Here is a 27,751-nt window from a genome sequence, read left to right as displayed (position 1 = left end):
GCGAGTCACAAGAAGATGATTGTAATACAACAATAATAATCATTCTAATTAAACATTGCAGCAGTATAAGTAACTAGGCCTACAAACAATACTAATATCGAATATATATTTAATAATTTAATAGGCTAAATGATAATCCCGTTGTTAGTATTTAATATAGTTAATAAAAGGGAGGGGCGGGTTGGACATGAACGCAGCATTTCTGATTGACAGGCCTTCCTTGCCCAGTCAACAATAGAAACGGGCGTGGCTTTCGTCAATGTGCGGCGGTCTACAGAAAAGAAAGGGGCGTGTCTATCTGCTGTGAGGACCAATCAACTGGCGGATGGGGGGATGCCGAAGACGCTCGTGCTGCTGCGGAGGGGCGGGCCCGCGTTCAAGGGGCTGTAGTGGAGAGAGGGAGCCAGCCAGAAAGCGATACAGCAGAGGGAGAGGAGAGGAGAGAGAAAAAAGAGACTGTAGGGATGTGTGTGAGTGTGCGGTGATAGCAGGTACAGCACACTAGGAGAGCCGGATACAGGTTTTATAGCCGTACCGGACCGCGGCAGAAGCGCCTCCGAGCCTGCCTCTCTCCTCCTCGGCCAAAACAAGCCCTCCACAATGTCTGGCGGAGGAGAGGTGCGCGTGCTCCTCCAAGAGCCCGGCCAAGAGAGCCCGAGGATGCCGGCCTGGAAGCGAGAGATCCTGGAGAGGAGGAAAGCGAAGGGCGGCGGGTCTGGAGGCGCAGCAGGTGAGACGAGCCCCAGTAGTGCGGGCCCGCAGCGGACGAACGGCGAGCTAACGGGAAATGTTAATGGGAATAGCGGTAGCAGCAGCAGCGTACCCCAGGGTGACAGTGGACCGACGGGCGGCGGTGGGTCCGGGCGTAACTACACCATCACCACAGCCAACCAACACTTCGGTAACAACAAAGAGCCACCGGCGACGTCCGAGGAGAGGACGAGTTCGAGGGAGGACATCAGACACGAGAGCCTGGTGTTACAGGAAAGCCTGGGCCCGTTAGAAGAGAACCCGTTCATCAAGCTGGAGAAGGAGCGGAGGAGGCGACACGACCGAGAGAACGCCGCCCGTCCGGTGCAGCATATCCTGGAGCTCTATGGCAGCGTACCCGGCATACGGACTATCCGCGCAGACAATATTATTATCATTGAGTCGGACCCGGATTACTTTCCGGAAGCTGGAGGGTTAAACAGTGGCTCCAAATGGCAGCAGAACGGCGTGAGTAGTTACAGCTCTCTGAACGACCTCCTGGACCGGAGAGGGAGTGCTGTTACCGAGATAAGGGCCAAGGAAGTGGTGATTTATGACACCACGTTAAGCAAGAGCGAGGAGAACTTGAGCACCCTGGGCCGCCCTGATCATGAGCTGCCATCCTATGAGACGGGCGAGGGTCAAGGCAGGGTCAGCCGGATGCTGCAGAAGTTTGACAGCAACTACGGGAAGCTGCAGAAGAAGTCCCACAGCACGGAAAACCTGCTGGACCTGGATTGTAGTGCCAGCAGCAGCGGCAGGCCAAGCAGGTTCTGGTCCAAGCCACAGCCAGATCTGGTGCCAAAGCCCAGGCCGGGCCCATCGTCAGTCAGCAGCCAGCCAACGTCGCCTGTCTTCCTGAGTCCCTGGTCTTCCAAACCAAAGCCACAGCCCTCTGTCTCCTCCTCCGAGCCCCCACAGTCTGTGTCTTCTTACCGTCAGCGCTTTGATGGCCCTAGTGAAACCCCCCACAGAGATGAGCTGGACAGGGGGCAGACCAAGCCCAGTGTCAGAGAGAGAGACCGGGAAGATGTCGTCGAGGGGCCAACCAAACCCAAGGTGCCAAGCTCTGTGGAGACCCTCCGCTCCCACACCCAGTCCCCCTCAAACTCCCTCTCCTCCAAGGTGTCCCGCTCCTCGTCAGACTTCGAGATCCGTCCCTCCCCGAAGCCGGACATCGCCCGGATTCCTGACGAGGACACCCAGGCAAGGGCCCTCGCCAACCTGCGCCTGCAGTCCAGAAACTCCTTCACGGTGATCCCTAAGCGCCGTCCTGTTGCCTCACCTGCAACAGTGACCCCGCCACCGACCAGCCCAGTCAAGTCTTCTTTCCCCTCTCACAGAGCAGCAGAGGTACCCACGCCAGGAGGAGTGCCAACCCCTCATTCCCCTAAGCCCACCCTGACAACCACCTCAAAGAGGAGCGAGGAGAAAGTTCAGGAGAAGGATGTGGAGAGGTGGGCGAGGCCATCCAAGCCTGAACCCTCTCCTGTTACCACAAGTCCTACAAATTCCCCCTCCTCAGAACGTTTGTCTCCAACTCCTACTCCAACCCCAGTTCCCTCGTCCCCGCCCTCCCTGTCTTCACCCACCTCTGTCCCAACCTCACCCTCCTTCTCCCCGCTTCCCTCGGAGTCTCCTACCCCATCCCAGGTTCCCATAAAACCTCCTGCGGATCATTTGCCAGTGACAAATATTGACGATATTGAAGTGGAGCCCTCGCAGCGTTTACCTGTTCCAAGCCCCGCAGCGCAGAGAAAAAAGGGCAACACCTTCACTGTGGTGCCCAGGCGTAGGGCAGGGGAGTCTGAGTCGGCCCCCCAGCCGGGCTCACCTGAGCCCCCACAGGAAGCCTCCAGTGTGGGGTCCACACCCCCGCAGGCCCCCTACTCTCACTTGGGTTCCCTGCTGAAGAAACGCTACCCGGCCGTGGAGGAGATAGAGGTCATCGGCGGGTACCTCTCCCTCGACAAGTCCTGCCTCATCAAGACGGGCTCCACAGGCAAGAAGGTGAGAGAAAATATTATTCGTACAGGCTTTATGGCTTTGTTGACAGGTTTTTACAAGTGGACTGTGAACATGTAGAGGTCACACAGACCGGTGCTGAAAAGATTAGGTGAATACCAAGATTGTTTGAATACCAAGTAATAATTGAAGTCATTTATGAAACATGGCCACAAAGTAGCTGGTTTAAGCTTCTTACGTGTTAGGAGGGGCTGTTTTTCTCTCTTTTGTCACTGGTAACTGAATCTCCTTTGCGTTTAAAGGTGGAGTCATTGATTCTGGAGAACACTTGTTGTCAAAATCACTTTTGTCAAAATCAGTGAATATCTCCCCACAGTCTGCTACCTCTCTGTACTGTCTGTGTGACTGAAAACAACAAATCATAGTACACAGCCTAGGCTCTGTAAATGGGCATGTTGCTATACCTACGGTGGGCCACTTAGTTTACATACTATTAGTGTACCAGTGTACTGAGCATAGTCTGTGTATCACGCCTGATTTGTTTCAGTCTCTTGGAGTTTGTGATGGGCGTTTTTGAATTCTTTCTGACTTTTGAAAAACTGACCAATAAAATAGCTAATCAAAACACAAACACACACACACACAACAGATGTATCAGCAATAAAAATAATCTGTAATCACAGCCCTAAAATAAAAATAGAGATGTCAACACTGCAGCACAGTTGAGTAGGGATATTATTGTGTGCTTATAATCATATGCATAAAATGTTGCCAAATCTTCCCTGGGGGATAATTTAAGTTTCCTCTAATGTAGTCATCAGGCGCTGCACAGGAAAAGGCTCCCTTTTTGTTTTCCTGTTTTTTAACCAAACCCGTTGTGTACTCCACTGAGCTTTCAGCATTTCCACCCTACGGTTTACCCTCAGTTATTTCTGTCACGGTGTGTGTGAGTGTGTGAGTCTGTCTGCCACTCTAAAACCTCCACAGCTCCATCACTTGACCTGCTCCTAGCTACCCGATGGATTAGAAGCATGTGTTTACACAGCCACTTGGAACAGGGCTTTCTCTTCCTGGGGATCGCTGTCCCTCATGTTATTTGTCGCAGGGCGTATTATTGGGTTAGGTGGGCCCTCCAAGCCTATTGACGGAACAATCTCATCAAGGCTGTATTCAGTTGTTGGGGATTTGGCTCAGGAGGATTCGAGGGCCATTTCTGACCTTTCCTAGACGTCTTAAGGGAACAAATGTATTGTTATCTCTTACAATTCATCTGTGTTTTTTAGTTTAAGCCTAGGACTGTCCTAAATCATAATGAAATGATAGTCAAAGAGTTTAGGTTTTGGGCATGACAGTTTTCTTTGAGTTATAATGAGATATCTTGTTCTTGCTTGGCCAAGGTCTGGCCGCAAATTTTCCCTGTTTCATCCCTGTTGAGAATGATTTAAATATCTGAGAATGCTTCTAATTAATATTTGTTTGAGTTGCTGCAGGCTCCCTTCAGATTGTTGTTGTCTGGATCAGTGTTTGCAGCATGGCAGTGTTTGTGTTGCTCTTGATCTTAGCCTGAGTCTTTGATTTTCTCAATTTATTTGTGCACCTACCTATCATATCACAGTTTATTTAGAGTGTGGCGGTGCTTCGGATGCTAAGGGTGTGGAGCGTGTGGCCACAGCATCCTGTGTTTGAGTCCAGTCCAGGGCCAGGCGCATGTCATCCCCTTACCCTTTTCCTATTAGGTCTGCTGCACTCTGTCTGCCAAAGTGGAACTGTTCTAAACCAACTTGCACATTTTCAGGATGTGTTCACTTCACTTACATCGCTAGTCCTACCCTTTGTAATCTACAAAGCACCACATCGCCTGCAGTGCTGAATGTTAAATTGGCAGCTCCTCAATGTAGGCCAGCTGTCTCAGCCTCTTGGACTCCTGTTATCCTTGACCTGCTCTGCTGTAATCCTCTGCACCCAGTAAATCCATCTATGTCTTACAATCAGGGCAACACGCTCAGGCTACTCTCCATTCTACCAAGAGGAAGCAGTGTGCAGCAAATACACAGAAGAGTAGCAGAGAGTAGCTTGGCCATTTTACTATAGACAAAAGTTTTTTTGTCAACCATTTGACTTTGGCTCGTTTTGTCAAAGATCTCCTATTATACTACTTTTCTGGGCTTAATTTCTTATTAATGACTCCTATAGAGCAACCTGATACGAATCACAGCACAAAAAGCCATGTAGATTTACGGGAAGCTCTTCCTCTCATCTGGGCGCATTCAGCATTCCCTGTCAACACTAGGCTTCGTCCTTCTCCGCCCCCTCGCCCCCCTCCTGCCAACCCCACTCCGTTGTGATGGGTTACCTTCCGGAAGACTTTCAGCGGCGCGCGGGCAGATTCGAGCAGGCAGGTGGGGGCTTGGCCGGAGCGTGCCTGAGCACGTTGCAGCATTACCATACATGGAAAAATCCGGATTCTTTTCGTAATGAATCCCGGAAATTTGAACAAGTGAATCGCGACCGGCTGCCCTAGTGTTTAGCGCTTTGCACAGTCACCCCAGACGGTCAGCAGGGAATACGTCTAAATGCATCTAAGTCATTACTTGAGACTTTAGTATTGTTAAACATGACTATACATCATTATAACAACGTTTATAGGTCATACAAGTTGAGAAAGCATCGAGGTCCTCTTTAAATAAATAAAAATATTTTGTAGAGAAGCTTGATCATATTTGTCAAGGATAAAGTATTGTAAAAGGTATTGTTTGGGGCATTGGGACTGAAACTGAAACTCTCTCAGCTGTCATAATTTGGCAGTAGTATCGAAACATTGCAAACCTTACCCGTCCTCAGCAGGCAGTAAACACTCAAGACCAGCCGTGCCAAATGTATTTTATTGCTGCAGCGTCACTTTTAATGGGGATTTTCAGACGTGCTGAGCAGCATTTTCCCCACATTTCCTTTGCAATGCAGCGTCGTCGTATTTTTGGGATCGACAGAAACTCGGGGTTCTACACTGGAATAGAAAAAGTACATTTCTGTGGGTTAGAATGATGCCTGCCCGCAGATCATGACTTTATAATGACGGATAAAGGGTTGGATGCTGACTTGTGTGAATGAGTGTGACTGTGACCCATGCGGCCCGGGTTGGGATCTTGTATGAGTTTATTGTCAGACTAAACCCAGGGACCGTGGCCATGAGACACGATGAACACATCCTGTCTTTTGTCCTTGTCACTACCCAGCCAAACATTTTCTCCTTTTGTTGTGAATCTCGCTCTTTGAGGTCATCATCATCAGAGCCCAGATTTTTTTTTCTTTCTTTCTTTTCTTTTCTGGGCAGGGCTGAGTGCGCAGGCAATTACGAAAGCAACGAAGCTTGGCGTGGCCTGTCCTGTATAATTTGTGTGGAATTTTAGTTCAGCGCCGCTGCTGTGTGCGGGCAAACCTCTGAGAATGGCATGGGCTCAGAGTTCTGGTCTGGGATTGGGTTTTTCTGCAGTGCAGTTTTTCCGACAAACCCATACTTTTTTCATTTTCTTTTTTTTTAACAAGGAACTGGACTGAAAAAGAATGTTCCATATACGCACATCACAAACTGAGAACTTAACCAAAGCAGATCATCAACTCTTCCCTGTAGCTTTTCCAACAAGACTTATATGAGTGCTGAACGCTGGACCATATCCAGCAGCAGATTCTCCTCCTGCACCCTAGTCTCTAGCGCTCCACTAGCACCACTCTGCTTTGTAGTTTTTTTTCCTCCTCTACCCACACTGCACTGCTTTATTCTTGTGCGGTGGTGGTGGTTAATACGGTCCCGTCCCCTTGCTACCAGCTTCCCTGTGATCTCCTCCTCCTCTCTATTGCGGAAGGAATTGTAGAAGAGCTATGTATGTAGGTCAAGTGCAGCTTCTTGTGGCGCATCACTCCTCCACATTTGCATAAAATCTGCTCACGCTTTTTTTTCAAGTGAAATACAGAGGCCATGTAGGACTGGTTGAGGCTTCTTCTGCAGTTTGATTGGACTGGGCTCTCTTGACTCAGAGCCAGGCAATATTGACAGATAGTTTTGATTTTTCTGTGGTAGACGATGACCAACACTCTTTGTTGAGGGGGAGATACAGCTGGCAGCAAGACTCCAAAGGGACGGAGTGCTTTTCTTTTGAAGTCCCTGTTCCCTGTGACCAGTTATGATGGGCAACTAGTGATGGACACATGTGTCAGCGCAGCATCTAGAAAATTAAAGAGGAAGACAGTTAAAGGTGGAGTCAGCAATTCTGGAGAATGATTGTTGTCAAAATCCCTTTTTTTCAAATTCAGTGAATATCTCTGAATCCGCTACCTGTCTGTAATGTGTGCCCTGAAAACAAAATCCAGTGTTAAAATACACAGCCTAGTCTCTGTTTGCAGACATGTTGCTAGCTAAAGTGGGTCCTCTTTTTTTACATACCCTATGTTGTTTACCAGCCTAGGCTGTGTATTACACAAGATTGTTTTTTCAGCAAAAGCAGTATGGACATAGTAGCAGATTATGAAGAGATTCACTGATTTTGACAAAAATTGTTTTGACAAGAAGCGATCTCCAGAATCACTGACTCCACCTTTAATCCATTTATCTGTCTTTCTCCATTGATAGTCATTTCTGTGATTTCATTAAGATGACCACACTGTTAAGCCAATGATTAGGTTGGGTGATGGGGCTCTTGCTGTTACTGAAACTTAGAGTTATTCAGATGACTACTTTAAGTCTAAATCAATTTGGGCTTTTGTGTTAACTTAATCTGTTAAATTCACATCAGCTTGATTGAATTGATTTTATGGTGCTTTTACCCCTGACCACTCTTTGGTGCATGTATAACAATCAAACTCTAATGGGGTTGCCCTTATTTGGTCTGTTCATTTAGGCTTCTGTAAAAGCTCTCAATCAAGCTGCTGGGTGTGAATAGCAGACTAATCCCAGGAGTCAATGATAGTAGAAGTGTGATTTGAAGCATTCATTCAAAAGCTGGAGTACTATCTGAGGATCATGGGAACTAATTAGGAACTTATCCACTGGGAGGTTTGTTCCAGAGATTTCTTTCCACTCACCCACATTAGAAAAATATAACAGATGAAAAACAAAGATGTATATACTATCTCTAAGTGCCTAAGACAAAAACCAACACGTCTATGATAAAACGTGGGTGTGGTATACTTGCTACCATAACTCTAATCTAAACCATCCAGCTAGAATAAGGTTACTGCAAAGAACATGCTTCAGGGTGACCTGAGTCAACAAACCCTAACAACCAATGTTGAGACTAGTAGATCTATATCTAAAAGTGATAGATAACTGGTTGAAATATCCAGTGATTTCAGTGTATAATGCAGACCCAACAAACATAGACGTGGCCTAGTATTAACAGTTAACATGTGAAGCCACATATCCACCAGAAACTATTGCACATGTCCATGATCCCCTCTATGGAATGGATTCTTGAACATCGATGACGTCGGAACAAACATTGTTGGATATTACTGCCCTAAGCAGTCTGTATAAAGGTTGATGCGAGATGAATTGGTAACCATGGTAGCACCTCTTTTATATATAGTCTATGGGTAGCACACACCAGCAGGTGCATTCACCACAAAGCGAGTCCAGTTGCAGTCTCAACAAATAACTCATAATCACTCTCTGAGCTCTTTATGACGCCAGAGAAGATAAACAACTGTAAGTCAATGAGTTTCCTCACATGGGTCCACGTAGCACTGTCCCCATAACAGTCCAATGGTTGAGCTACTTGACAAAATATGACATCATTTCTAGTCATCTTGGCTTTATTTGGGATATAAGGTCTTGACTGAACAATAAGCAAACACTGACTGATCATTTGTTTCCTCTTGGACTAAATAAACCGAACTATGTGTATAACGGTACTACCCACTACAGTGCTTAGTATTGACACTATGTATTGATGTCATGCATTGGTGCAGCAAGAAAGTTATAAGCTAGAGCTGCTCCTCCCTAAATAGAAAAGGCTGGACTTCCCTCCTAGTCTACACTCATGTTTTTGCAGCGTTACAGTCCCTCCGCCCCTGTCCATGTATGTGAAGGACGAATGTGAAGTGTTTAGAGGACGCTGTTTTCCTAGTCTCTTGGCAAAATGTCACGCGAACACACACAGTGAGTTAAAAATACCCAAACCTAAATGGTTAAAAGCTCTCCGTAACACAGGAAGGCCAATGAAAGGACACACTCCTACATTTACATTGTGCGCCCGGGCTACAGGTGTGAAAGTCCATTGTGTTTAATAATTTACCACCCGGCCATTCCCCATCTCTCCTCCCTTACACTTCCTGAAAAGCCACCCTAGCTTTTTTTTTAAACTTTTTATTTTTTTCAAAATAACAGCCGGCTGCCGTCTATCTCCTATCTTGAGTTCTTTTTTTCCCTTTTTATTGAGGCTGAGGTGAAGCGACAGGAGAAATGCTTCAGATTAGGAGTGTGTAGTACTTGAGTTGTATCTCTAAAATATTTAGTGCCTAAGAAACCAAGAAAAATAACCCTGGGACAGTGTATTTTTAGAGTAACTTAACATCCCAGAAGTCCAAGGCAATACCATGTTAACTCTGATGGGTTAACCCTGTAATTAAGACTTATAAACACAGAAACCAAAGCTCCTGATAGTGTGGAGAGAGTGTGGAGTTGAAATATGCAAAACGATTAAGATTATGGGTTTTAGTTCAATTTTTGAGGCTGATTTGTTACAAGTTTTCCCTCACTCACAGTTTTTAACATTTTCAGGCACCTTTTTATGATGTCTGAAATTGGTATTGGATACAGTTTGATTATAATGCTAACATCTTTAATTGGCATTAATCAACATTTTCTGGCAGCAGAAAAATATTTAAACACAGCATTATCACCTTTTTAAACTTGTGAAGGCTACTGTGTTGGCAAACAGTGTCTAAACATCCGGCATTAGCATTGATTTGTAGAATTGATTCTGGCTTCCTAAGTAAGACCAATATCCAATCACGTTTTAAATTGGTTTTATATAATTTACAGTAGGTTTAGTTGAGTTTTCGTATGCTTTGTAAACCGCAAGCTGTTATGACTGAAAACAAAACTGATGAGAGCCGAAAGACTCAACCACAACAGTGAGCCAAAAGATGCAAAAATGTTTCTCACAGTTCTACGAAGACATGCGATACTTCTCTGCGGCTTTGTCTACTACAGACAATTCATTTCCCATTACACTTATTTACTCATTTGATCTGTTGGTAATAAAACATATAAATTGGTTTACCATTCTTCTTATAAGAAGTTAAATGAGAGAGTGGGGGTGCTCGTGGTGTAGTGGTTAGAGCGCCCGCCCATAGAGACTCAGTCCTCAGAAGCAGCAGAGTGCAGATTCGATTCCGGCCCAAGTCGTTCTCTGCATGTCATTCCCCTCTCTGCCCCATTTATTTTCTGTCTTTCCATAACTATTAAAGCATAAAAATGCAAAAAAAAAAATCTTTTTAAAAAAATAGAAGAGATGCTATGGATTGTATTATAATTTAAGAAATAGAGTTCCTTTAATTTTAAATTGTTTCCCCATGACACTGCTCTTGTTTTTCGCCACAAGAAGGTTTTTCAACAATTTAAATGTGGATAAGTGAACCTATCAGCAAGCCTGCTTGTCCTTTTAGAGATTAGAAAAGGTTTTATAAACGCAAGAGGTCAGACAGTTTGCTCTGCGATCAGAGGAACATGTGATCTTACTGCTGGAGTGAAAGCATGACTTACCAAAATGTAAGTTGAATGGACTTTATACAATAGAGCGACCACGTTTGGGACCCAACTTGTTGTGCCTCTTACCTCACTTCCTGTGCTCCTGTTCAGAACAGTTGCATCACTTGCCTGGAGAAAGATTGTAAGAAAGATAAACTTTGTAGTGAAGGACAGAAGCCTTCACCAGACACCGCTCCAGCAACTTAAAAAAAACATCAAAATGTCTTTGTCCGTTAATAGTGCATGCAAAAGGATATAGTCCTGTTTTTAATTATACCTGGCGATGCAAATATGGTTTCCTCTTCACACGCTTGTCATTTATTCCGATAGCTCTGTGGGTGCAGGATGTGAACACATGGTCTCTCTCTTTCTTTCTCAAACACACACACACACACACACACACACACACACACACACACACACACACACACACACACACACACACACACACACACACACACACACACACACACACACACACACACACACACACACACACACACACACACACACACACACACACACACACACACACACACAGATCCATGCCTAATTTCTGCATAAACACCCACGTAGGAACACACACACACACACTCGCAGGTTTCCCATACAGTCCTCAGGCACATGTGCAGCCCTGCAAAGTTGGTGTAATTAGAATTCAGCCAGCAAAAGCCACACTATCTTAGTCATGTTTAATTCAGTGTGTGTGTGTGTGTCCTTTAAGAGTGCATGAGTGACTAGAGAAAGGGACTGAAAGCAGAGGATGTTAAACGACAGGGCTTTTTGAAAGTCTATAAAAAGAAACAAAAGTGGGCGGGTGAACGAGGCAGGTACAATCTGCTGGCTTGTAATACCCGTTGTGTTTTTGTTTGTCTGTTTCCCACCATCTTCTTGGACCTGGATTCCTTTTCTTTGCATTAATTGACAATCGGGAGAGGAAATGTTAATAAACAGCTGCCTCGATGACTGAAGAAACACCCCGTTGTCTCTCCTCGATTATAAATGCAAAAGACTTTTGTGCGTAATGTAAATTTTATTCAAATGCTCTCTCTGCATGTTACCTGAATGTTTTTTTTCATCTGTTATCGTGCAAATACTCCATGCCCTTGGATACCATTCTTTTCCCATTTCTACTCTATCATAAGCTGTCTGTCTCACCGCCCTGTCTGTCCCTCTCCGACTGCCTGTCTCCACCCTCCGCTCTCCCGTTTCCCCCCTGTCACATATCCATGGCGCCTGTCGCCGGGGCAACACGAGCCACGGCTATTCTATCCTGTCATTAGGATTCTGGGATAAGGACGCACACTCACTACGTCTGTCTTTCTCCCACACACACACACAGCACATTGTGACATCAGCGTGGATGTTCTAGATTTAGTAATTGGCGGCTAGTTGTTATCTGGAGCGCTTTGACTGTGAAGATGGTCTAATAAAGATGTATGGGGGGGCTACACGGTGAGCACGTTCTATAATCTGCAAACCCAAATCAGTGTGTCTATGGGTGGGGACCCAGACAGTTCAGCCCTCTGATGTTGAAGAGAGGACTGGTGTGTTTTCATGAGGCCCAGGGCAAGTCATTTAAGTACAGGGTTGTAAAAGCCTCCGAAACATGTTTCTGTTTTCATTCGTTCACCTCTCTTTACATTTAACCTACTCATGGATAATCTCTTACTTGTAGGTTTTCATTAGAACCTGAGAGATACTTGATTTATTTTCTAATAGATTGTAGCAATTTTGATGTTTGAGACATAAAGCTATAGTGCGTACCATCTGTTGCCTCCATGAGGAATTCTAAAGGAATTACAACAATACTGCCGGAGCATTTACAATGAAGTTAGCCTTCGGTGATCTCGCATGGATTTGATACCTTCTGCTGTATTTTCATATTTTTTCTTAGCAGTAGATTCAACAAATGAAATATTCTTGGCCGCTTCTTGGCGTTTTCTGAGCTCCTGCGACAGTCTAGGGGACAGCACAGGTTTTTAAACGCTGCCACACTGAGAAATACAGAGAGAGTTTTGTGGAGCTGATGGGCTTAATCAATATTGTGTCAACTTGTTTGGCGATGGCTTGAATGTTAACAACATTAATTTACATGAAAAAGTTTCACACTACAGCTTTGAAAAAAATCTGAAGATTCGACAACCTTTCCAGTGACTCTGCGAGGCTGTACTTTGGCACAGACACCTGTGCCCAAGCTAAATGCTAATGCTAGCTTGACAGTGCCGTGTTCAAAGTAACTAAGCAAACATGCATTTGTTTATCAGGCAATCAGTCAAATCGATCTAACAATAGCCTTACCGCCGCCCCAAAATCCCCCTCACTGTACACTCCCATTCACCACCATATGAAGGAATGATCAATGTGAGACGCACCCATTTGCTTTTCTTTCAACCTTTAGGCTTTTAAAAACTGAAGACAAAGCCTGATGGGGATCCATTTTTAGTTCTTCTGTGTAGAAAAAGTCCCAAATATTGACTCCTGAAACCCAGGCACTTGGACACATTAAAAGAGTTATAGAGGATCACCCAAAAGAGTAGCCATAGTTTCATCCAAACAAGATGATTTCATTAACTTAAGGTTAAGAAATAAAAGATAAAAAGTACCGTTAACAAAGTGATTCTGAGCCGACACAGATCTCCAGAGAATATCCTCCATCCTGATCCTGTCCCGTCCTTTGTCCTGATTGTGGCTGTTCAGAGACACACCCGACCATCTATGCCTCTACTGGACAATCCAGAAGAGAGCTTTTAGATGATAAACGCTCCCACAATGACGATGTGTGCATTGCTGATAGCTTTGGTTCTCCACCCTGCTGGGGTCACCTTACAATGTGTGCAGTTATGGTAGTCTGTGCCAGCTCATTTTTACCAGCCAAAGTGTTCTTAGATGGGACTAAATAATGCTCAAAAAGATCTATCTGGGCACTCGTTCACACAGACGAGATTGTGAAAGCACTTGTCTCCTCTACAATCCATTTCTAATCAGTCAGATAATCCAACCCTGATAGCCCAGGGAGACACACGAACGAACACACACACACACACACACACACACACACACACACACACACACACACACACACACACACACACACACACACACACTAGTGCTCACCCACGGATGCAAAGGTCATACTATTACTGCAGTGACTCACACAGTCTTGAGACATAGCAGTGTAAATATAGATTTACCCTATTTTGCACTGCCTGCTGCCCACGCCAGCCAGAACTGTGATCACCAGCCACCTACACGCAGGAAACCAGTTTCCACAGTTTAAGTGGTACTCGATCATTGGCGGTTGTAGCACTTCCACATTAACGCTGCCCTGATTTGACCTCTCCCATTGGATGATACAATCTGAAACACCTACACATGAGCGTGTACCATCATTGACCTGAATCTACGGAATGGATTACAGCCTTAGGTGTTTTCAGTAGGTGTGCTGTGGCATGCACCGACCTTTTTCACAGAAATAGTATGGGTCACTGAGAGCCTATGAGGTCTGTTATTTTAGGCTAAAGCTGGACATAGTACTATTGAATCCCTGCACCCAACAAGTTATTTAGTTTCCAGTCTCCATTGTAAGGCAAGCTGCTTCTAGGGTGTGTCTTACTGGGAGGGTGCTCTTTGCATTCAGCATATTACTCATATTTAGTGTCACGATCACTATGCTGCACCACTATAAATTAATGATTTGAAATGACCTCGGCTGCATTTCAGTCAGAACTTCATTCTTCTTATATGCAGTAGGCGAGGCATTTTAAGTGATTTGTGCTTGATTGTTTTGGTCTTGAAGTCTGTACAGAAGTGTAGTATTTAAAAACTGTCCTGACCACTACAAATGTCAGGTTAAGTGTGAAACTTTCTTTTGGACTTTTAACTGAGGGGTCATTTAACTAGTGTGTTTCGGTAGTATCATATCGCCGTGTCACCTGGACTCTTTCATTAACATCCTTCCTATGTTTGCTTCTTCAACACCGATCAATGGAAGGCTTAATACTTCATATCATTCTTTATGGCTTTGTGGTTGAATAGTACTTTTCATCAGGTTACAACTTTTATCATATCAGCTCAGCAGTATGTTGTATCTCTTTGCCTGTAATATTTCTTCTTATAACTACCAAATACACTGTTACACCCACCCACCCCCTCTAGCCCCTAACCAAAAAAGGGACACAACAATGCCTCATTCATTATTTGCTATGGACAGAAGCATACCGGAAGAAGCTAGAGAGAGAGAGAGAGAGAGAGATAAAACAGAATGTATGCCTAAAAGTTATACATTTATAAAAGGTATCGCTCAAATCAAGCCTTGCGGCGGATGAACAACGCCCCTTAGCTTTAATATAATGAACGTATATCACGGCCTGTCATTAGCTATGGTTTAAATCTAGATCAATTAACATGATACAACACGTGGCGTTGACACACAGCAGCAAACGAGCCAGGTGCTTCAATAAGCAATCAGGTCACGGTCTGAAACTGTATAAAGATATTGAACTGTGACGTGCACATTTTCTTCATGTGATCCTAAGCAATGCACCCAACACTTCATTTCCATAACCGAGGTCCTGCACACGTCACAGTGGAGAGGTTCCATGACATGCTTTGTTTGAGTCCATAGGCTTTATTATCCCTCTCTTTGTTCGAGTACATGTAGGCTTTTATTATCCCTCTGTTCAGGGGCTAATGCAGCTCTTCATATGTTGCTGTTCTAATATTATCTACATGGCAAGAGATTAGCTCTTATCACTGTCAGGCACCTGCTCAGTCTCCACCAAGCAGCCAGGTACACAGTGTTAGTCCCTCCAAAGGACGTCAATGTGGCGTGTTAAGTTAAATGTTTTGGCAGACATATTGATATAATTTACCTTATTGCACGTTCCAGAGGCATCAGATGTTCTCTGCACATACTGTATACGATCAGGTGCACATCCAATGCCAAATTGACGGCACCCGCCACACCCGCTGCCACCTGCTGGGATAAATATAGGCACACACCACACACACACACACACACACACACACACACACACACACACACACACACACACACACACACACACACACACACAAAACACACAACACACATTCTTGTACTTCTATCTTTGTGAGGACACTCAATAACATAATGCATTCCCTAGCCCCTTACCTTAACCTTCCAAACTAAATGCTTAACCCAAACCCTCACGCTAACCCAAACCTAATTCTATCCTGTACCCGAAAAACCTAGTCTTTGCCCTCAGACAGACCTTTGAAGAAGTGAGGACCAGGCAAAATGTCCTCACTTTCAAAAAATGTCCTCACTCATATGGTTAAAAGCTAAAACTGGTCCTCAAATAGATGCCTGTACATGTACACACACACACTCAAACTCACCCACTCACTCACTCACTCACTCACTCACTCACTCACTCACTCACTCACTCACTCACTCACTCACTCACTCACTCACTCACTCACTAACACACACGCAATAGAGGCACATCCTCTAGACCCAAACGCTCACATGACGCTGAAACGCTATTGTGTTGCAGCTCCACAGTTACTCAGCAGCTTTCAAGTTCAACCCCATCAGCACAGCCAGGAAATCTGCTGTGTGTGTGTGTGTGTGTGTGTGTGTGTGTGTGTGTGTGTGTGTGTGTGTGTGTGTGTGTGTGTGTGTGTGTGTGTGTGTGTGTGTGTGTGTGTGTGTGTGTGTGTGTGTGTGTGTGTGTGTGTGTGTGTGTGTGTGTGTGTGTGTGTGTGTGTGTGTGTGTGTGTGTGTGTGTGTGTGTGTGTGTGTGTGTGTGTGTGTGTGTGTGTGTGTGTGTGTGTGTGTGTGTGTGTGTGTGTGTGTGTGTGTGTGTGTCCATTCAATAGAACCACTTTTCCTCCAAACGAGGACACTCCATGCCGGGTGGCCTGGAAAACATTCCTGGCAGTGCTCCCCATCGCGCCCATTGGCCGAGGCACATAAATGAAGACATGATCTCATCTGCCGATTCTCTCCTTCTTCCTCTCTCTCTCTCTCTCTCTCTCTCTCTCTCTCTCTCTCTCTCTCCCTCTCTCTCTCCATGTCCCTTTGTGCCTCTCACACGACATGCAAACGACAATAGAAAGCACTGACGAAGCTGTGGTTAAAACAAGGAACTGATGGAATATATATGTCAGCAGGAGTAGGCCTGACAGTCACAGAACTAACAAGTCTTTTTCATTTTGGGTTCAGCTTCAAAACCCTTCATTTGTCTTCAGAGCAAGCAAAACAATCTAGCACAGAGCTGAAATGACTCTGAAATGTCACAAGAAATCTTCCCTCCCATTTCCTCTTCTTGTTCCTTACTCTTAACTCATGTTTTATACACAATATATAGAAATTTGAAAAGTCAAGAAAGAAACGTGTAGGGGTTAATGAGGGATTCTGAACATTACTGAGTCTTAGCTAATCAAATGCTCTCCAGATTTAATTTCACTTTGAGAAGTGTAGGTTTGTTTAGTCCTACACAGTTCCCTTTTGCTTTTAACCGGGCACACACTATAATGCAGTTCTTTTTAGCTCAGGTCAACCGTCAATAAGTAACTTTGCTAGTAATATAAACAGGTTAATGAACTCGTATGCTCTAGTCCTGAATCAATATATTGAAAGGAGTACAGCCACACTTGAAGCACTCGATTTGAAAACTAGTCCTATTGGAAGACTTTCTACATGACTTTACCTGTTTTGATAATAATACCAACACAATGTCTACAGAAAGTGTGTTTTCCTAAAGGTCACAGAGTTGGAGGTCACCTACTCAATAAGATTCTCCTCTGCCAGATTTCAGATCAAATCAGCAACACATTTTCCAATCATTTTATTTGACCGCCAGCTGACACCAGAAGCCTCTTGCACACATGTACTGTCTGTGACACACAGTCAGCCTTTTATAAATATAAATTAAAACCCTAAATTATTAGTCAGTTGCTGGCCTGTCAGTGCTGTGGCCTCCTGTCTGAGCTCCCCGCGGTGAATATGAAGGACAGCAGGGCCGAGTCAGGCCCCTTTTGGACCTTCCAACAGCCTGAGGACAAATCACTTTGAGATGGAAAGAGATGCGCATATATATTGTATTTAGGGATCGCAGTGCGGTTATCTCAAAATGTTGTATCCCTCTTCCCTCTCCTCTAAGTTGGTTTAATGCTGTAGCTTAACAGCCAAAAGGTAAAGTCAGCCAGGGGACAAGGACTGAGGCACTGCAGAAGAGTCTCATGTGAGGAGAGTGCTGCTAGACAAAAAGAAAAGTGAAAGAAGCCGAAAGAGGAAGCGAGCCCTGCGGCTTCTTGCCTGATTTATTGATGGACTCGCTTTTGGCATCCGGAGACACTTCCTCTAAGACAGGACGCCTGTTTAGCAAGGAAACTTTTTGTGGGGTATGATTTACCACGGGAAGTAAAATAAGATTGTTTTGGGGCTAAAAATAGGAAATGCCGGGGACTGTGGGGCCCTTAGAGATTGCAACAAAGTGTCAGAGCTTGTATCTATATGCAGACTTTGATTTGTTTTGTGGATTTTGTTATGACTGTGAGGGAGGGCTAATGTTGAAAAGGCTGGAAAAATATCCAGTTGTGTTTTTGATAAACTGTCAAAATTGAAACAGAATCAGATACTGACAGAAATAATTGGATGGAAGTTTGAATGTTTCCCTCGTGTCTCCAACCATCACATTCTCCTTGAAGAACAAGCCTGTATGTAGCATTGAACTTCTGCTGTTTTGAAATACTAAGAACTATAGAACTATTAAAAGTTGAAACATTGATGATAAAAAGATGGACTAAGTACCATACAGTGGATAGTACAGTACACGTGGACATAATTACCTATTGTGATAAGCCCTAATCAGATAACAATTGTTAAATGGTATCAGGAAGGTCCAGTGGAGGAGATGATTCAATGAATGTATCTCCATATATGTTTGAACCTGATCATCTCCATGAATGCTCAAACGTTCCCTGCAGTCCAAACAGAGACATCTGTGAGTGGCTGAGGGTGGTGCTCCGTAGATGCTTGTCTTTAATCTGTAAACTCTAACCCTCAATCTATGGCTGTTTGTCCTCAATCTATAGATCCATAGCCGTTCGTCTTTTGAACCTTGGCTTCAATGTACAGTCCTGAGCTTAAAAGACCCTCATCCTGAATCGGTATACTTTGTTTCAGTCTCTTATTTGCCTTCTTTTAAATCAAATCAACTCGTGTGTGGAACCTCTGAATTAATGCATACACCTGAATCCCTACATCTCTAGAACCTCAACTCAATCTTATTCTACACATTCTCCTTTCAAAATCAAGTGATCCTTTTCCACAATCTAAAGGTCTTGATCCTTGACACCCAACCTGCATCTTTTGGGGCGACTGTGGCTCAGGTGGTTAAGCGGGTCGGCCAACGATCCAAGGGTTGGCGGTTCAATCCCCGCCCGGCCACCTGTGTCATGGTTGTTGTGTCCTTGGGCAAGACACTTCACCCACCTTGCCTTGTGTGAATGTGTATGATTGCTGTATGTTTGAGGTGGTGGTCGGAGGGGCCGTTGGCGCTGAATGGCAGCCACGCTTCCGTCAGTCTGCCCCAGGGCAGCTGTGGCTACTCTCGTAGTTTACCACCACCGGTATGACTGAGTGTGAACGAATTGAACCAGGAAATGTAAAGTGTCTTTGAGTGCCTAGGCAATAAAGCGCAATATAAAACCTATCAATTATTAAACTATTGTCTTTTGTTATCCTTATCCTCTAGTCTAAACTCCTAGTCAGTAATCATATCAGAACCTGATACCTGTCATACATTGTATCATGCACAATAAGGATTTTGTGCGTCAGACTCTAGAAGAGTCAAACTACATTTGGTTGGTTTTCTCTCCATTGAACTATCCAGAAGCATGATATTTTGAATTGAGGGGAAGTGCTGTGAAAACCCTGGTGACTGGTGTTAAGTTGGAGGAGGTGGTGTTGCTGGCTCACGGCCTTGTGATGGAGATTAGAGGCAGATTTAGATCACGACGTGCAGAGTAGATGGAGCCAGGTACAGCGTTAAGAGTAGTCAGCTGACGGACAAACCTGGTGTGTGTGTGTGTGTGTGTGTGTGTGTGTGTGTGTGTGTGTGTGTGTGTGTGTGTGTGTGTGTGTGTGTGTGTGTGTGTGTGTGTGTGTGTGTGTGTGTGTGTGTGTGTCTCTGTGTGTGTGTGTGTCTCTGTGTGTGTGTGTGTGTGTCTCGGCTGTCATCTCCATGGCAACTCCGGAGGGAAAAAAATGTAAACCTTTTTTTGAGTTTGCAACGACTACAGGTGGCCAGACTACATATGGTGACTAATTATACACCATTTGTGGTTTTGCTGTCAGTCTTAAACCACATCCGTTGAGTTTGTGACTATGTGAAGACTATAACAACAACAGAGACAAACTGATGGACAGATGTGTTTTTTCACCGTTTCATTTGGTGCCAGAGAAACTTGTCAAATGCTGAACATTTCAAACTACAGCAACATAAACGACATCCTGAACTGTATATTGTATCAGTCACCTCTCAGAAAAACCCTGTCACATTCTTCTTCTAAAGCCGTGAGATGTCTCCTTGGAGAACACAATAGATGCCAGTAAGTGTGCTCACTGACAGCTTTAGACTGCTAAGACTTGAAATCTCTGGTCGTGCAGTCAGATAACGTCGGGCAGCACAGTGCATTGGCACCGTCTCGCCCCACCAATCCATGTTTGCGGACCGCTGAAGCGTGGCCAAAAAGACGTGCCTTACAGCGAACGCCCTGAGACAATCAATCACAGGCCCTGGAGCTCCTGTGAGGCTGCCACCTGTCCCACTTAGAGAGGACACAAGCAAAGTACAGTACACCAAGCAGCAGACGTGCCTAAACAAACTGCAGCTGGCTCTCCAACCATCTCAATTAAAAGATCTGTTGAATAAGTTATGAGGGAAGTTAGTTCACATCAAGCTACAGTTGGCATTGCTGCAGTAACAGTGTTAGACAGAGGGCACAGACACATGACCACGCTCAGTATAGATGGTTATATTACGGAGCAATAAGGAACACGTAACCTGTTAATGTGTACAGGGCTCATAAAATGCGTCAGTCTTGAAAGAGAGTGATGTCAGTGGGTGCGATGTTCAACTCTGTGTTTTGAAATGAGAAGATATCTGATAAGATACTGTTAAATCTGGTCCGATGCCTGTAAAGTTTGGTCAGCAAACAAACAGTCAACAGTGGCTGCTGTGTTGCCTGGCTTGTGAACCAATAGCTGGTCTGCAGAATCCATACTAGTGCCAGCTCCCAGTGGCCACCCAAACAGATCTAACTAACTCACTCATGCTTAGTCTTTCATTCATTCTTCTGTAATCAACAATTATGTTTTACCATAAACTTGGTTTGATTGTGGAATTTGGCCCAGTTGTCATCATGTGACCTGGGTATGGAACTTCAGTCGTGATAGCAGGAGCTCGTATATGTGATTTATATACTGTATAGATATACTAAATGTAGAACTGAGCAAATGCCATCTGCTGTTATAGCCTGATAAAACTTGAGTTAATGTAGCTTGTTTCAAGACTATTTTGTCAAAGAGATTATACCAAGTTTTGAATGCTTTATCTTAAGTAAACTGTCGTTGTGCACACTAGTCGAAATGGGGTGGGGATTGAATCTTGCAACGGTCCCTAAAACGCCAGAGCTGGCCCTGTGTAAACCGACCAAAGTGGCTTATAGTTCCCATCAGTACACTGCCATACTTTATTGTCCCTTTTTTCTTGTTTTTCGGCCAGCTAGATAGAAAAAACAAATCTAATACTCACTCCAAACAGGCACCTTCCCAAGCTACCGACAACAACCAAAATATTCTGCAGTGTGACTGGTGTCTTTCATCATGGTGCCAGTGGAGTGAAAATGAAATATGGAGGCAAGGGAAATCAGTTACTCATGCATCGATGGAATACATGTTGGCATTTACATAACGTGTTCCTTTGTGTTATTATTTTGAATGTATTCATTGGGAAAAAACACTTACACAATCCTGCTAAATCAGAGAAAAAACACCTTATTCTAATGTGTCTTGCCTTCCGTCTGTGTCTTGTGCAGCTCCAGATCTCTTTCAACGAGTCCAGCCTGAGGAGCACGTACGAGTATCCGTCAGAGAGCAGCGTGTGGGACAGCGGGGATGAGGACGAGGAGGAGAAGCCAGACGGGCCCATGTCAGACGAACAGCCGAGCATGGTGGGACGGATCCACATACCCCGGGCCGGGTTCCCCAACTCGCCCACGCACACCAACAACGGCAACGGTGAGGCAACTGCAAATGGCAGTTATGTTGTGTTTTTGTGATGAACATGCAAGTTTTTAGGGCCACTTGTAGCTTTGCAATGTGTGTGTCAACTACACATCTACTGGCCAAATGTCCTGCCGATAGGGAAGATGCAAAGGATGATCCCCATGGTCTGCTCAAATCTATTCTCTCTTTAAAGGCACAGTGTGTAAAGGGAATGGGCATTTTCCAAAACAGACTCAGTAGAAATGGAATATAATACTCATAATAATCGTTGTCATAATGTTGCTCTGCCATGTTTCTGCAGTAGCATAGAACGGACAAACTTAACAGCCTTACTTGTTTTTATACAGTATATAAATGTTGTCCTGGGGAAATGCACCTGTTGGAAGACAAAGAAGAAGTACTATAGATTAACTAACCAAATACAACTTCAATTCATCACTTGATATTGTGGAAAGACTTGGGGCAGTGGTGGATGATGCCATTTTCTTTAGCAACTAGCTTGTAGTCTTTGAAGGCCATCGTAGCTTCTGTAAATTCTCCCAAAGGGAGGGGTTAGCAAGGGAGCGGTGCAATCTAGAATCTGACCACTAGATGATGCCTTAATATTCCTATATTACACACTGTACCTCTAAATGCTAACAGTTGAAATTCATGGGGACCAGAGCCCTTTAATGTTTGGCTGGTGACCCTCAAACCCTGGCTGTTAAGAAACCATTAGGTCAACATTTCTAACTTTGCCAGCCGGATTGTCACTGAATGCTCTTAATGCATAAATGCTCCTCAGAGGATGAAACCCTTTCCATCGTGGCCCCCCAGTGAGAGTGTCTTTTTAAATGGAAATGAATACAAACCATGTAATTGAGTGAATCAATGTAGCACTTACGTAACAGCAGAGTCAGCAAAATGATTTTCTGTCTACGCGTGAGATCAAGAAAAAGGGAATGCATAATGAGGAAGTCAAATCAGAAGCATTAGCCTGAGAAAAAAAGTTAAAGGAGGACAGTTGTCTGTATTAGTAAGCACAGGCGAACAAGAACTAAGATGTTACTAGAGAGCATGTTACTTATATAAAGTGGACATTCATCTGGCCTTGTGTAGGAAGCACTGTGATGGATATGGTGTAGTAGATATAAATGGAGCCACGTATTGAACTGTGTCCGACGTTCTGTATTTTAATAGGCTAATGAAATCTCCTCTGGTTCTTATGAGGGATGAAGTGAAGATCTGCTTGTCAGCACTTCCCGCGATGGGCCATTGATGACCAAATTAAAAAGAATAGTGAGGCGGTGGAAGACTGTATTATGTTATTTCTAATCGTTTTACATCTGACAGCCCATCCTATAACACTGGCCCTGTGAAGCGGTTAACACATCCATAGCTTCACAGATGCTTCTAAGTTGATTTTGAAGCCATTTGTGAGTCTATCTCTTAAGTGTCTTCATGTGTCAGCCAACCTTTTTCATTGAGCCTCTGAGTCCAGACGTGGGTCCTCTTTTCCTCTTTGTGTTGGACAGTTATCGAAGAAAAAAAAAAGACATGAACCAAATATAAGAGGGAATTTATAATGATATCAATATGTTATGAAATAATGCAAGAAGCTAAGTTGTTTGTTGCAGACCCCCAAAAACAATCGTGTGTGTGGAAGGTTGTTTAGGAAATAGCAAAGATAATAGAAAGGGAAGTGTGATTAATTTACCTGAAAGAAAAGTTAGATGGAAGCTAAACAAACTGTTTCATTCTCCTGATAAAAATACAAAGTTGTGTGATCAGGCCTTATCTTCTTTAATACAACAGCATCACTGCCCTGATGAGTATGGTATAAATATTAAGTATGATGACAGAGACCCCTACTGGACAAATTCTGAGCTGCAATAAAAAATAAAAGAGAGGTGTGGTGGTCTGTTTCCATTAGCCCACTTTTAACTACTTCAAACATTCATAAAAACTGTTTATGAGATTATAAATAACAATGAATTAAGCCTTTACAGTGGCAACAGCACATGGTGCAACAAAGGTTATTGACATTTTAGTAACATGTGTTGACTTTTTATTGTCTGCAGACCTTTCCAGCTACGTTCCCAAGCACTCGGTGGACTTTAGCGCCTGGCAGGAGCACAAACATGAAGACATTGTTTACCAGGAAGAAACCACTAGCCAACCCACACAGATGACAGAGGAAGTTATGGTGAGAGAGAGAGAGAGAGAGAGAGAACACTAACTGATTAAAGTGGAACATCGGGTCCCAGTTAAAATCTCCAGTCTTCATTTATCTGCCAGTGTTGATTCTGTTTTTCCCCTACTTCCTTACATTTTAGATGTGTTATTGATTAGTTATACAGACTATTAAAATATGCTTTTATTTTGTAATATTTTCAGGTCTTAATTTACATCCATTATAGCAGTAAAAAAGGTCTATAGTATATACTGTTACTGAAAATGAATGAAAGGCAGAATGTTTCACATTTCCTCCTTGGTCACATGGGGATAACAGGACTTTAAATTGATCCTACTTTACCCACCACATTTTTTTTTAAATGCATTTTTTACCCCATTTCTACCTTTTTCCCATTTGAGAAAGCAGTAACTAATCAAAACAGACAAAAAGTCCCAATTCTAAAAATACAGTCTTAAGAGTATATCGTAGGTGTAGCAAACTGACACTGATACTGATACTGTACACATCATTAGCAGAAAAACAAGACCACAAGTTTGCTTAAGATTGCCGAGCACATGAAGTTGAACCCTTTCTCTGTTCTCCTCAGCTCACCCCGGCAGACAGCTCCTCTCTATCTGACTACAGCAGCGAGCCGGCTCTTTACTTCTGATCAGCTGTAGCATCACACCTGTGGGACCAGACTGCCTCCAGCTCTACACTCCAGCCGTCTCTAAGCACATCTTCCTGATGCCAACAGGAAACACAATGGTTATTTACTTTAGTTTGGGGGAGGGGCTGATTATCCTGCCACGGTTCCACTGCACGCCACGTTATCAACTGCATATCAAAGCAGAAGAGCTTCTTTCCTGCTAAAGTGTTTGGTATTTCGATTTCCCCACCTTACCTGACGCAAACAAATCCAAAAAGCAGCTGGACTGTCTTTGCCCCCTTTTTCGATCCTGGACAGTTGATCTGTGACCAAAATTCCCTTAAAAAAAAGAAAGAGAACAGGAAGCCGCCAGTGCCCAACGTGTAGGTAAAACGCCACGGTGTCCCCAGTTCAGTGTTAGCATGGAGAAGCCGTCATTAGGACGTTCTCTTACGCGTCCGCTTGTGTAGATCGCCGGCAGACTCAAAACACATGAAAACAGAAAACAAAAAATACTAGGTGAATGGGTGCCACAATTGTAGTCGTTTTTTTTTTGTTGGTTTATTGTTGTTTTTGTACCTGCATGTATTGGTTCCAGCCAAGGCTCTCTACCACTGTAAAGCTTCTCTGTATGCCTTTTTAGTTTTTGTAAGTTTTATTTTCTTTCTGGCAAACTATGCTGTGTTGAAGCTGCTGCGACGGTGGTTGGTTGAGTAGAAGAAGAAGAGTCTGAATGGTGAGCAAACTTCAAGGTGAACTCCCTTCTTTTGTGAAATGGGAGGGAGGGAACATAATATGCACCCCACAGAAGAGTGCTGTTAATCAGCAGCAAACTCTTTGTTTTCCTGATTGAGCGGCTTGAAAAAAGTGACCTTGGCCAATATTGTCTGTATATGTCCGTATTGCTGGTGACAAACGAGAATCATCATACTGTAGAATGTGTCTGTATAGCCTTCTCTTATCAAGGTATCCGTGTCACGTTTTTATCGAAATACTGTTAAGACCTACTCCTTGTTTTTTCTGGCTTCTCGTGTATTTATTCGATGCTTAAAAGATGAAGTTTGCATGTCTGAGACCTGCTCCTGTACAAAAGACTATGTTTTTGTAAGGACAAATTTGCTGGTGTTGACCGGGACTGTTGCAACAAACAGCCCCACCGGACGATTATTATTTTCTGTTTTTGTTGTCTTGTGTGTTTTTTCAAGTCTGACCTCATGTACTTTCACATTCCGCAGAGAAAGAAAGCCGGTCCATTGAAATAATGAAGGAAACAATGATCATGATCATTCGTAATATAGAGTGTGTTGTCGCGAGAGTGAATGCAAGATTGAGTGTGTTGAAAAAAAAGTGTAATTTTTTTTAATTAAGATTTTTTTTATATACAAGAATGCAACCAATTTTTTTCCAGATGATTTTTTTTAAACTCATAATGCCAACGGATTCAAAGTGTTGCTGTAAGGGCCTCACACATTCATTCTTAACGCGCCCTGATGGGATCCACCCTGTGGCCAGTATTGTTGTACAGCTCCCACCATGTTTTCATAAGATGTGTTTCTTAAACCCTGTCCTTGTCGTCTTTTTCATGTCAGATGGAATTAGTTTTTTTTCCGAGTTGGATTTTTTGCAGTTGGGAGATGAGACGTTATGTCTATTGACTGATGAATTTAGAACTGATCTGTTTTGGTCTGGAGTCCTGGATGTTTAATGTGTTTGCACTGTCATGCTTTTAAGCTTTGTTTTGCACCTCAGAGCAGGCGACAGAAATGTGCGCCTAAAAAGAACAAGAGGTCTAGTTGAAGAGTTTTGTTTCTAAAAGGACTATTGACGCCGGCCTGCTATTACAAAACCACTGATTGTATGGACAAGTTTTGAGCTCTTGGTTGCTCTTGGATTCAAACTGTTTTAGACTGCAAGTATTGATTTTACCATTTCTAAATCAAAATAAATGAATTAGCATTTTGGAATAGAACTCTTCACTTGTACACCATGAATGCACTGCCGATAAATGCCATGTCAACTTTTTTTTCTTTCTATTTTTTTAACTCTGTTTGCCACAGCCTTGCATCACAAGTCATATGATTGTTGACCATGTCGCTGTGAACACATATCTTACCCAAATGAAGGTCTCTTCACAGGCCAAGGGCTTTATCTCAGCCCTGAAGTTACCTCCCCCAAACAATCCCACTTTTTCTACATGCAATTATTGGCCAATTGACCTGACGGGTCCCCCTCACGCCTTGCTACTGGTGTTTAGAAGTTTGAATGTAATAGTTTAAACCATTAAATATACCCATTTGTTTCCATGAAATTCCATATAGCATGAGAATCTACAGGACATTGCAGTGAACATTAGGTCCCATTACCATTGCATTAAGATGCAGTAGGGCTGTATCATTCAAATATCTTTTCCCGTCCCAAAATCATACTTTTTTGATTAAAAGACATTTTATAATAAAAGAAAAAGAGGAAACTGAGCAAGCATTCTTCATTGAAGTACAATATCCAGCTCAATAATGTACAAAGTAGACTTTTCAAATCAATCTGCTCTTAAAAGATATAACCATGCATTACCGTAATGTAGGCTAACTATGATGTAATGGACTAAAATGTTCACTGTCTTGGATTTCACAACTCAAACACGTTAGTAGAGTCCACTCGTACATTTTCATACCATGAGGAAATGAATGGAAACCAATGGCTGCTGGAAACAGTTGGAACTACCCAAAACTGTATAGCATGCATTTGAAAACAGTCAGCAAAAACATCTAGTCTAAATTAAGGAGCTTAAACACCCCAGGCACAATGGTGTGGTCAATATGGTGTGGCTTCACTCGACCTGCTGTGGTCGAATGCCTGTGGATCCAATCTGTAGTAGCTGCTGCATTCGAGAACACAACCCCAAAGTGGACCAGACTATCCACTGGGAATCTTCAGCTCTCTGCCTTTTTCTGTGAACCGAAGGATCAGAAAAGTAGAGGGAATTGTGGGAATCTCCCTTGACGGTCCTAAACGAAACCAGCGAGAACATTTCCGACGGCCATTACCATAACACAGAGACACATGACTTGACTTGTGAAGTGCACATGCGGCCTCTTAGCTCAGCCTATCTGTCTACTCCTGTTGCAAAGTGAGCAGTTTGTGTTAGCCACCACTGTAGCTAGCAACTCTGTTTTAGAAGCTCCATCTTGTTCCCATCCCCCTTTTTAC

The 27,751-nt window shown here is 43.7% G+C and overlaps 1 protein-coding gene across 1 annotated transcript; it reads left to right on the top strand.

The window, feature by feature from the left end:
- Positions 1-454: 454 nt before the first annotated feature.
- Positions 455-27,751, top strand: tprn (taperin). Its single transcript, XM_080047227.1, has 4 exons — positions 455-2,760; positions 21,551-21,752; positions 23,801-23,925; positions 24,503-27,751. Exons 1-4 carry the CDS (start codon positions 601-603, stop codon positions 24,563-24,565), a joined length of 2,550 nt encoding a protein of 849 aa, XP_079903353.1. The 5' UTR covers positions 455-600; the 3' UTR covers positions 24,566-27,751.

This window comes from Ammodytes marinus (assembly GCF_949987685.1).
Source record: "Ammodytes marinus genome assembly, chromosome: 18".
Classification (NCBI taxonomy): Eukaryota; Metazoa; Chordata; class Actinopteri; order Uranoscopiformes; family Ammodytidae; genus Ammodytes; species Ammodytes marinus.
This window is presented reverse-complemented; position numbering and strand designations above follow the sequence as displayed.